Source organism: Coccinella septempunctata, chromosome 6 (assembly GCF_907165205.1).
Source record: "Coccinella septempunctata chromosome 6, icCocSept1.1, whole genome shotgun sequence".
NCBI lineage: Eukaryota > Metazoa > Arthropoda > Insecta > Coleoptera > Coccinellidae > Coccinella > Coccinella septempunctata.
The window spans coordinates 6,977,773-6,990,200 of record NC_058194.1 but is presented as its reverse complement, the minus strand read 5'-3'; the positions used below and the strand labels follow the sequence as shown (position 1 = coordinate 6,990,200).

At 38.5% G+C, this 12,428-nt stretch overlaps 2 protein-coding genes across 2 annotated transcripts; both read right to left on the bottom strand.

The window, feature by feature from the left end:
• Positions 1–1,487: 1,487 nt before the first annotated feature.
• LOC123315940 lies at positions 1,488–2,393 on the bottom strand. Its single transcript, XM_044901847.1, has one exon. The coding sequence runs from the start codon at positions 2,391–2,393 to the stop codon at positions 1,488–1,490; it is 906 nt and encodes a 301-aa protein (XP_044757782.1).
• Positions 2,394–10,797: 8,404 nt separating this feature from the next.
• Positions 10,798–11,607, bottom strand: LOC123315939 (uncharacterized protein K02A2.6-like). The gene has a single exon (XM_044901846.1). The coding sequence runs from the start codon at positions 11,605–11,607 to the stop codon at positions 10,798–10,800; it is 810 nt and encodes a 269-aa protein (XP_044757781.1).
• Between the last annotated feature and the right edge of the window lie 821 nt (positions 11,608–12,428).

Genomic DNA, 12,428 nt, shown 5'->3' with positions numbered 1-12,428 from the left:
GATCAGACGAATATAACAAGAGATATTGCAGATTGAAATTTGCAACTTTTGAAAAATGACATTTCCAAAATGAAAATCTGAATGGTGAGAGATTGGCTTTCGGGAATGCTCGCAATAGATTCGGCGTATTTGAAAACCTTTATTTTCATAGCAAACCTTCAAATATCTGACGTTAAAAAAAAAATCGAATTTATTGTTTTTCGATTTTCAATTTTCCAGTTCACTTTGAACTGCTCTCTGGAGTGCAACTCTCTATTGAATCATCAACTGTTAGGTCTGGTTGAATAAGAAAACAAAGTATTAAACACTCCATATCCTAAGACAGTAGTAGGACACCCTGATTTGTATGCAGAGGAGCAAATAGGTCATTTTAGGGGGGTCTAAGCCCTTGCTCATTTTTGACCCAAAAAATCGAGATTTTCGATATTTAGTTTTTGAGCTGGAATGAAAGCCTTATCAATGCTGATTACGAAACCGGAAATCCCAAATGGATCAGACGAATATAACAAGAGATATTTCAGATTGAAATTTTCAACTTTTGAAAAATGAGATTTCCAAAATGAAAATCTGAACGAATCTGTTTCAGTGTGTTGACAATTAATGTCAGACAAAAAGCGACAATTCCAGAAGATTTTCAAAAGTAGATTTTTTCGTCTGATGAAGGAGTCTGATATAGACTCCGAAACGTTACGAAGAATTATAATTTCAACGTTATTTATTTTGAGTTCATTGTCAGGCAACAATTTTTTCTAGTTAATTTGCTCCTGACAAATTAGTGCAAGAATTTACGCAGGAGCAAATCGTTGATTTCATTTTTAATTGATTTTGTTTCAGAGATTGGGAGTGAAAACCCTAAAAAGTTTATGAAGAGACTAGTAAGAGGGGGTTGTTGGCGAAAATGATAGCTCTTAAGTTGTTGAGATAAAAATGGACTGTATTAAAAAAAAGGCGGCGGTTACAGAAACCTCACCTGGATGTTGTAGCTCCAATTTTGCCAGTGACAACGGTCGATTGAGCTCTTCTTGAAGTCAGCAATACAGCACTGTTGAATTCTTATTGTACACAGCAACACAGCACTTTCACTATAGTCACAGTGAAAATAAGTAGTTTTGAAAAATAGCGAAGAAATACTAAAAACGTAGCGATAAGCGGTTAAGCAGCAGTATGTCGATTGAGCGAAATGTCATTCATTACTGACTAATTGTCTTCTTGATGAGGGGGGAGTAACGAATTAGATTCCTGATACCACATGGAATAACGCGTATTTTTTGAAATCTAAGTGTTTTCTCCAACATCCTGCCCCGGGAAAATGAAGAATGAATTTTGAACATACGCACTGAAAAAACTATTTAAACTTGAGTGAGAGAAAAAAAAAACAATATGATCGTTGATCGCGGATGCGTAGAGAGCGAATCATTTGATACAAAAAAAAAACGAAATAATTCACGCAGAAATAACCAAATTTGATGCAATTATTTTTTTTTTCATTAGGATTGCTCACTGGGAAGTGGGCGTTTTAGTAAACCTGTAGAGGTTTTAATGGTGGCGACGCGAGCAACCTTATCGTCACCAGGGAGTAAATCAAGGATTCTACCTAAATTCCATTTGCCCGGCGGAACATTATTATCTTTTATCAACACCACCGTGCCAATTTTAGGAGGTGATAGTGGATCTAGCCACTTGGTACGCTGTTGCAGCGTATGTAAATACTCTTGGCGCCAACGACGCCAAAAATCATGATGAATGCGTTGTAGAAGTTGCCATCTAGATAAACGGTTCAAGGGTAAATCAGAAAACTCTGGAGTGGGAACTGCAGATGGCGGTTCCATCATGAGAAAGTGTCCAGGCGTCAAAATATCAACACTTTCAATGTCTGAGGACAGTGGTGTCAGTGGACGCGAATTCAAACTGGATTCGACCAACGTCAAAATGGTGTTGAACTCTTCGTACGAAAGGATTTGGTCACCAATTACTTTCGTTAGATGGAGTTTCACGGATTTGATACCAGCTTCAGCTAGTCCGTTGAAATGGGGACCAGAGGGTGGTGAAAACTTAAAATTTATAGATTCTTGTTGAGCTGCAGTTTGCATCAGCTTTAATTGTTTACTTGCTTCAAGGAAGTTTGTGGCGTTATCACAAAAAAGTGTTTGAATTCTTCCTCTTCTTGCAATGAAACGCTGCAAGGCAGAAAGAAACGTTTCAGATGATAAATCGCTAGCTAATTCTAAATGCACAGCTTTCGTAACAAGGCATACAAAAACACATATGTAAGCTTTGCAAGCTTTGACACCACGATGACGGGTCAAAGTTATGTAATAAGGACCTCCGAAGTCAACAGCAGAATTAAGAAAAGCTTTAGCTTGCGTAACTCGACTTTTCGGTAGTGAAGCCATAGGGGGTTGATACGGTTTAGGAGCGATTTTCCAGCAACGAAAGCATTTTGAAATTACTGAATTAATGGCGCGTTTGCTAGCTAGAATCCAGAATTTTTGAGAAATTAAGTATTGGGTGGTGCGGCATCCCGCATGCAAATAGGTTTTATGGTAATGATCTATGATCAAAGAGGTTAAGCGGCTCTGTCGTGGCAAGAGCATCGGAAACTTCGCATCATGTGGCAGGTGAGCGTGTTTGATGCGTCCTCCTACTCGTAAAACACCCTCGGAATCAATGAATGCGTGCAACTTTCGAAGAGGAAACGAAAACCCTCTGCTTTCATATTCCTGCGCAAAATATTTATGTTGGGTGAACTTGACAAGCAACAAAAGAGAGGAGTACATCTCACTGGAAGACAGACGATCAGTAAATTTGTTGGACCGATTCCTTACATTATTTATAAATCGCAGAACATACGCTGCAACACGTAACAAGGTATTGAATGACGAGAATCTGTCCAGTAAACTGTCAACCAAATTTTCATCATTGGGGACATTCAACAGAACTAATTTACGTTGCTCCTCCGTAGGATATGAAAAGGAAGAGGTTGGAATGAAACTTGATACCTCACGTTCTTGCGACAGTGGTGGACCGGTGAACCACCAACTTACCGAGAGAAGATGAGACGGTAGTACGCCTCGAGAAGCGATGTCTGCGGGATTATTTTCTGTATTAATAAAATACCATGAATTTTGAGGTAAATTAGTTTGTATGAAAGAGACACGATTGGCCACGAACGGTTTCCAACGAGTAGATTCGCCGTTCAGCCAGTGAAGTACGATTTGCGAATCTGACCAAGAGACCACTCGCTTTACATGTATGGTCGATTCCAAAATTTTGACAGTATATTTCATCAATTTGCTGAGTAAGACTGCAGCGCACAGTTCGAGGCGAGGAATAGTTATCCTCTTCAAAGGCGCAAGTTTGGATTTTGCACATAAAAAATTTGTAGAAATCGAAAAATTATTCAGCGCTCTTAAATAAATGACACATGCGTATCCCCTCTCACTGGCGTCACAGAACCCATGGATCTCGTAACTGGAGACCTCAGGTGGAATAATAAGGCGTGGAATTTTCAACTCCGAGAGTAACGGTAGTTCTGACGTATATTGTTGCCAGACACGGGTAATGTCAGGCGGCGTTTCATCCCAATCAGTTTTCGATATCCAAAGTTGTTGGATTCAGTTTTTAGCGAGAAAAATCGTAGGTGCAACAAATCCGAGGGGATCATACACTTTTGCTAATTCAGAGAGCATAATCCTTTTCGTACATAATGAATTGTCAATTGCTTTACAGAAAAAACTAAAGTAATCATTGCTGGAATTCCAATAACTTTTAATGAGAACGGTTGTGACCTATTGTCAAATGATAGTGGGTCAACAGATACATGCGATGCTGGCAAATCACTCAGAAGTGATGGCTCATTACTGCAAAACTTACGCAGTTGAAAACCAGCCTTCTCTAACAAGGAAATTAAATCATCGCGGAGTGTGCGAGCGTCTTCAATGGTGGGTGCACTAAAAATAAAATCGTCGATATAGGAATTATTTGAAATAATTTCGGCTGCATGTGGATGATTTGATTTTTCATCTTCTGCGAGTTTAAGCAGGACGCGAAGCGCTAAGTATGGGCTCGATCGTAGTCCATAAGTGACGGTTTTCAAGCGAAAGTCTTGAACTTTATCGTTCGGTGAAAAGCGAAAAAGAATTCTTTGAAAATCACAATGACTAGAGTCCACCCAAATCATCCGATACATTTGGCGTATGTCACAGCATATAACAAATGGAAAAAGGCGAAAATTAGTTATGATTTTGGAAATATCGGGTTGCAATTTTGGACCTGTCATTAAATGATCGTTAAGGGTTTTTTGAGAGTTAAATTTATATGATCCGTTAAAAACAACTCGCAATTTGGTTGAGATGCTTTCAGGTTTTAGTACGCAATGATGAACTAAATAATATGAATTCGACTGTATTTCATCGGAAGGTATAACTTCCATATGATTTGATTTAAGGTAATCCATCATAAATTCTTTGTACTGTGTATCCAACTGAGGATTCTTCAATAGACGGCGTTCAAGTGAGTAAAATCGAGATAAGGCGAACTCACGCATGTTCATGAATTGTGGCGTTGAATTATCAACAAAAGGTAGGGAGACGACAAATTTTCTGTCATCGGCGAGAGATACCGTTTCAAGAAAATGCTTTTCACAATCAACTTCTTCCTGACTGAAATGTTCGACCTGGGGGACAGTTTCCGCTTCCCAAAATTTTTGTATGTCACAGTCGAGCACATTTTCGCTTGAGTTTATGAAAAACGAAGAAACAGGATGCGGAAAACTGTTATTGGTTTTACCAAGTAAAATATACCCGAATACAGTATTTATAGCCACGGGTTGATTATCGTTACCGGTGATGCAGTCAGATAAAATAATTCGAGAAAAAATCTCTGCTCCCAGAATCAAATCTATTGCACCGGGACGATGAAATGATGGATCAGCTAAGGGTAAATTACGAATATGATTCAATGAATCAGTACAAACTGGATGTACAGGTAAATTTTCACAAATTCTATCAATTACTATAGCATCAGTAAATAAAATCGGATTATTCGACATTACTGATTTCAATGATAGCGATACTGATCCACTACTCAATTTAGCATTCATGGATCCTAATCCTCTGACTTCAACAGAATTAGGAACTTTATGCAAGTTCAGACGTTTTACTGCCTTTTCCGTGATAAAACAAGTCATACTACCCGAATCTATTAAACATCTAAGAGATTGATGAGCACCGCGGCCATCACACACATCAACATAAGCAGTAGCCAAAAGAACATGACTGGGATGTGCCATGACCCCAGCACCAACGAAAGTCGAATCATTATCAGGGCGATTTGAGTTATTTAGCGGTCGAAATGATTCTTGACCATTTGACATAGGGGATATTGCGGATGGTGAAAAACTTGAAGCATTAGCGAAGCGCATTTTAGTGTTGTCATGGAGAAGTGTGTGATGAAATTTTGACTTACATACTTTACATGCATGCGAGGATCTGCAAGATCGTAAATCATGAGAGGAACTTAGACAATTGAAACATAGTTTGTTATCTTTACAGAAGTGATAGCGATCAGAAACAGACTTATTAGCAAATGCAGAACAAGTATAAAGCGAATGATTTGCTTGGCAAAAAATACAAGTAGCGGCGGGCGATTTGTTGACAAACAATGCAGTAGTACGAGATGAAATGGGACGTATAAAAGAAGCAGATTTTCGCAGTGCATTTTGTTTATCATTAATTGTTTGCGAAGTTGAAGATCCCATCGTTTCTAACACAAGACAATGTCTATTAATGAAATCAATTACTTCACTGAATGTTAGAACTTCGGTGGATTGATGTTCCATTTCAAAGCGTGTAAGGGTATTCTTGTCAAGACGTTTTATAATCATCATGACTAAAATAAAATCCCAATGATCGGTGGGAAATTTGAGGGTTTTTAAAGCAGCAATGTTTTCGGTTAAGGTATCTATCAATTTTCCATAAGATTCTGTAGAAGGACTTGTGATCTTAGGAGCGTTCTCTATTTCCGTTCACAGACTCGGCGATTTGAAAAACGATCAACAATACTTTTATAAGCGATGACGTAATTAGGCGACGTTAAAGGCAACGTTTTAACTAAAGAAAGTGCAGAGCCTTGAACAGAACTAACCAAATAAGTGAATTTTTCTATTGGAGTTAAGAATGGATTGTTGTGCACAAGTGCATCAAACTGATCTCGAAATAATGTGAAGTCTTTGTAATCATCACTAAATTTCATCAATGATATTTTAGGTAATCGAACATTTCCATGATTAGTGGATGGACCCAACATTGTACTATTATGACTTGGTCCTGATGGCGAACTTACGTAATCATCGAATAATTCGGTAAAGCATGTCTTCACATCGTAGTAATAGGAAAGAAAACTTTCTCGAACCAAATTTTCCGGTTCCAAATCGGAGTCAGGATCATTCAAAAGTGCGGAAATTACCTTGTTGTGATGTTCAAAAAATGCGTCGTGAATCGTCTGTATATCTTGATAGCGTACCTTGAATGAGACGTGTTGAGTTCTATCGGTTTTAGCCTTCTGGGCTAGAAGATGAAGCGACTTCATATCGGATATCGAATTGTTTCGAAATGTTTTGGACTTTTTTAATTTATCCATCGCGCTCCGTTATTCAGACGAAATACAGTGAAATCAGCTGATCGAAAATGATGTCAACAGACATGCGTTGATGCGCGAGATGAATTTTCAGGATCAAGGTCACTGCGTTTTTAAAATGTTGAAGAACTTATGAAAATGGCGGAACAGGTGTTCGATTTCAATTACAGAGTTGGTATTTAAAAATCAATAAAATTGATTATATTTCCCTTAGAACTATAATAACTGCATCAAATAATTGGAAAATCTGACGAGCTTCTATTGAAAGCGGTAACCTTTCTGAATACGAATGATTGGCGATCTCCACGCACATGCGATCAATTTGAAACTACAATGAAAATTTTGAATTTTAAGATGAAAACATGGTTTATATCCGGCTACAGAAGGATCAAAATGTTGGCGAAAATGATAGCTCTTAAGTTGTTGAGATAAAATGGACTGTATTAAAAAAAAGGCGGTGGTATCAGAAACCTCACCTGGATGTTGTAGCTCCAATTTTGCCAGTGCCAACGGTCGATTGAGCTCTTCTTGAAGTCAGCAATACGGAACTGTTGAATTCTTATTGTACACAGCAACACAGCACTTTCACTATAGTCACAGTGAAAATAAGTAGTTTTGAAAAATAGCGAAGAAATACTAAAAACGTAGCGATAAGCGGTTAAGCAGCAGTATGTCGATTGAGCGAAATGTCATTCATTACTGACTAATTGTCTTCTTGATGAGGGGGGAGTAACGAATTAGATTCCTGATACCACATGGAATAACGCGTATTTTTTGAAATCTAAGTGTTTTCTCCAACAGGGGTGATGGTAATTTGGAAATGATTCCACGAAGGGAGGAGGGAATTGCACAATACTCAACCCAGGAAGCAAGGGGATTACATACATAGGGGTACTTATAATATCAGAATAGATAATCCGGACCCAGCAGGGGTAGATCACAAGGGTGGTATTCGGCGAACCTAGAGTCACTGGTGGGAATCCAGAATAGCGGTGAAACGGAAGTAGTTTGGGAGCTGCGAACAGTATCTTCGATGGTTAAAGAAGAAGTAGCGAAGGGAATTCAGGAGAATTCAGGTGTTCGTGCCAGTCGGCAGAATCGAATGGGAGAATAATTGATAACGTAGAACAGATGATCGACGTAGATCAGGGGCGTAACTGGGAAACTGATATTCGCCATGAACAAACGAGTTGCATGGAAGAATCTAGGAAGGAAATTCAGGAGAATTTAAAAACGAGTACTGGTTTTATTAGGAAAAAACAGTGGGATGATAACAGGGAATGAGGAAAAAGGTGCAAAGAAAAGTTTACTGAAATATTAGTGGATAAGGATGAAGTGGAGTATCAAGGGGAAAATAGACCCAGACTGTCGAAGTCAAGTAAACGAGTGTCATGGAACCTCCATGCAGAGAAATATCAGATGGCTGAATTTACGGTAGGAGGCTTGGTATATTTCAAGGAGGTATCTGGAAAATTAGGAATGAGATAGGTAGGGCCATAAAGAATAAAGGAAGTGTTTGATTCGGTAACCTGTAGGTGGGGGATGTGAGAGCAGAATTGTCAATATAAACAGGCTGAAACCGCTAAAATTCGGAAAAAGCGCTCTGAAGAAGACTTGCCAGAAAGGGAGCATAGAGGCGTCTGTGAGTCAGACTCAGAAACAGGAGGGTTTCATCCGATAATAGCACCGCAGGGATGCGGAAGACATCTACAGCAGTCGGATAAGGAATTACAGAGCAGCGATGAGGAAGTAAAAGAACCAGAAAGGGTAGTAAGGAGGTTTACAAGGATAAGGTGTCTGCCAGATAGGTGGAGCCCAACTTAATCAGACTCTTCGGGGTAGCGACAGGAAAATCGGTAAGATTGGCCTGTCAGGCGAAGTGAATCGGCTGCTGCCTTTTCGTAGATTCCAGGGGCTCTCACTGACCCGGAGAGCCACGACCTGAAAAGGGTCTTCTTCTTTTTTTTTTGGTAGTGGCAGGACATTTTGGCTGATAGTCCTGAAATAGAATAATCGACCTTTCCCATTCCACAGATTTTAATATAAGTAGAATAACAAATATGTCTGGTAATAATGACTTAAAGTGAGGGAAATATGAACGGCATAAAGAGAGGTTTCTTTAATTTTTTTTGCGTCAGATGGGCGCCAGTGCTGAGTATTTCAACGAAGTAATATGTTGAATAACCCCTATTCAGTAATAGCAGTTGGTTCATTTTAGTTCAGATTGAAATCATTCAAGCTGAAGATCGTTTGCTCTATTCAATATGAGAAGTTTTGGGAGAGACACTGTCGAGTTGAAGTATTTTTAGTTAAGTTTCAGCTAGAGTCAATATTGAGTGACAGATTTTCATAGGAGTGATGTCATTTTCGGTACATACTTTGACGATCGAGAAGGAATAGAATAAGCTCACAATACTGCGATTAATTCAATGCATCACTCAGTACGGAATTTTTCCGACTTATGGGAGAGCAAATCCGACGTCGAAAGTACGCTACCAAATACAAATCGAACAATATCCAGGGTTACACCCAATTTTACTTAGGCCCGGTACTTTCACGTGCGAATAAATAAATTTATTCGCATTTATTAAGTCTTTTTCGTAAGATAAGTAAAAATGCAGTCTTTTCACTTTCAGATAGTGTTATTCATCGAATAAATCTGTCATTGAAACTTAATTAGAAGAGTTCATTTGTCATAGATCGAATGTCGGTACGTCATTATTCGTTGAATAAAATTTATTCGAAGGTGAAAGTACCAGGCCTTATAGTGATACCACACTGGACTGAGAGACTTAGCCGATAGACAATTCGCCAACTAATGTAACACATCAACAAGGTCGAACTGAGTTTGTGTCTGTGAAGTTAACACCCACTTTTTCGAAAATGAAAAAATTTTGTTTGCATTCGTTAGTAACTCTTTGTAACACCAAAATTTTCGTTTGAACCTCAAAGGTACTAGAAAAAAAACACCGCATTTCGCTGGGTGCTAACTTCACGGGCACCCACCGTTCGATTTTTCGCCAGAAATAATGTACAGTTGGAAAGTTCATCGTTAGCAACTATTTGTAACACAAAAATTGTTGTTTGTAACCTAACCTATAATAGGAAAATGACACCCTCAAAATGCGAAGTTAGCACCCACATATGCGAAAATGAAGATAATTTTTTTTGCATCCGTTCGTAACTCGTTAGTAACTATTTGTAACACCCAAATTTTTGTTTGTACCTCAAAGGTTTTAGAAGAAAAACACCGCATTCCGCTGGGTGCTAACTTCACGGGCACCCACTGTTCGATTTTCGATGAAATGTGGGATTTTTTTCTGGTAATTTTCAGAGTATGTTTCAGAGTCATTTCCACTTGTTACTGTAAAGACCGATAGTAAGAGTATTTCTGATAAATGTAATGTTAGTTTTAAAAATGATCCCGAGATTTCTGATTTAAGGCTTGATGTGCTTTATGTCTTATCACTTAATGAGCCAAAATATTCTCAACAATATAAGACAATCAAGAAGCAATATGATCAGAAGATAACTGAGAAAAACAAAATTATTCAGACAACAAGATCATATGTTCTGACAATAGAACCTTTTATGATGCCTTGTTCATATATTCAGGTATGGAAACTCTCTTATTGAAACTGATAATATATTTTTCTACAAGCGTGCGCGTTCAACCTTTTTCCCGCACGCATTTCAAGTTGCAAAGAGTCACTTTTCCAAAACGTGCGGGAAAAACGCCTGCTATTTCTTTCCTGGATTAGCAGGGGTTTTTCCCGCACGCAAATCTTATGGAATAAATTAAATTCTATCATGTCTCTATGCACCGAACTTCAACGATGAGTAACCCATGGTAACGACATGCGGAATTACGTCTGTCATTTTATATGAATTAATCAAATGAGATATGATCTGTATCGTGCAATTGATATATTTATATATTTCAAGCGCTTGTAGAAAAAATATTGTTCCTAACTCTTGCGGAAAGTGTCTTGCCCGCACTCAACTGCTTACCCGAACTCTGCTTCGCATCGTTCGGGCAACGGCAGTTTCGTGCGGGCAAGTATCACTTTCCGCACTTGATAGGAAAATAACTATTCAAAATGATTGAAAAATACAATATGAAATTATTAATTGACAACTGTCAATAGGTAACTCGGATTTTCACTCGTTCCCAACATCTCCCTTTCTGAGTTCAAAATCTTTCAGGTAACGAGGAATTCGTTTAGTTCTAGTTGGTCTAACTTCACATCGAGGCTTTGCAGATATGTCCATTTCTTGTTGACTATTTTGTACAACGCGGTCTGGGATAACTTCAAGGATAGGCTCGGGTTGAAGTAGTTCCCTTGATTCGGCTGATGAAGTCGTGGCCACATTTTTTCCCTGATTCTTAGATATCTCAAAGGATTCCATCAGAATTTCGAGGGGCAGAATGTCATTCTCGTTACCAGAACACTTAACATATCTTTTCTTCAACTGATTTGCATGTACTCTCAAAATTCTCTGGGAATTTTCAAGTGATATTTCATACATGACATTCCCGATCTTGTCGGTGATTCTTCCAGGTTTCCATTTGTAACTTTTATTACTATGAACTTGGCAATAAATCATATCACCAATTTCAAATGATTTGGAAGGTATAGCATCATTGTCGTTATCTTGATGACCTACTCGAGATGGCAACAATAGGTCAAGAGTTGTTCTAACTTTCCTACCGAGGAGCACTTCTGCTGGAGATGTTCCATTTGGCGTATAACGGCTTGGAGTAGTTCGGTAAGTCGCTAAAAATGTCTGAATCTGTTGTCCCAATGGTTGTCCACCCCTTTCAATTTTTCTCAATGCTCGTTTGAAAGTATCGACAAACCTTTCCACTTGACCATTGGATTGCGGGTGGTAGGGTGCTGTCCTTACGTGATCGATTCCATTTTGTTTTGCAAAATATTTGAAAACTTCTACTGCAAAATTGACTTGCATTATCGGAAACAAGAATTTGGGGAATTCCGAATCTTGCAAAAATTTCTTCTAATGTTCTGATAATGAATGCAGTTGTCATAGTTTTCGTGTTCACTATTTCTGGCCATTTCGAATAAGCATCAACAACAATCATAAAGAAATCTCCTTTAATTGGTCCTGCAAAATCTATATGAAGTCGTTGCCAGGGTCCTTCCGGTGTAGTCCATGGCGAAAATGGAATTCTCGGAGGAGATTTTGCCGCTTCAGCACAACTTGAACATTTTCTGACGAAATCTTGAATATCTGCATCAATATTTCTCCAGTAAACGTAACTCCTTGCAAGGGATTTCATTCTTTCTTGTCCTCGATGACCTTTATGTAATCGGTGCAGAATACGACGCTTGAAAATTTCTGGAACTACCACGCGTTCTGCGAACATCAAACATCCATCAACGACTGAAAGGTTATCTCTTCTATCGTAGTTCTTTATTCAATTCAACATTTCTTGGCCAGGTATCCTTTTGTACGTATTCAATTATGTTTTGAAGGTTCCTGCATTTGGAAGTTTCTTGTTGAATCATCCTGTGAGTAACTGGAAGTGCATCAATGGCAATATTCAGAACCTGTAGGACCTCTGCTTCAATTCTTATTGAAGAAATTATATATTCCTCATCTTGAACTGCATCGAAGTTGATTAGCCTTGAAAGTATATCAGCGTGTCCAAAATTTTCTGTTTTAACATATTCGATTTCAAAATCGTATGCTTTCAGAATAAGAGCATACCGTTGCAACCGATTTGCTATATGCACAGGAATGCCTTTTTTTTAACCAAATATTGCAAG

What these genes read in the sequence shown, in the direction of transcription:
- LOC123315940 (XM_044901847.1), bottom strand. Translation starts at nt 2,393, where the DNA reads ATGGCTTCACTACCGAAAAGTCGAGTTACGCAAGCTAAAGCTTTTCTT.
- LOC123315939 (XM_044901846.1), bottom strand. Translation starts at nt 11,607, where the DNA reads ATGCAAGTCAATTTTGCAGTAGAAGTTTTCAAATATTTTGCAAAACAA.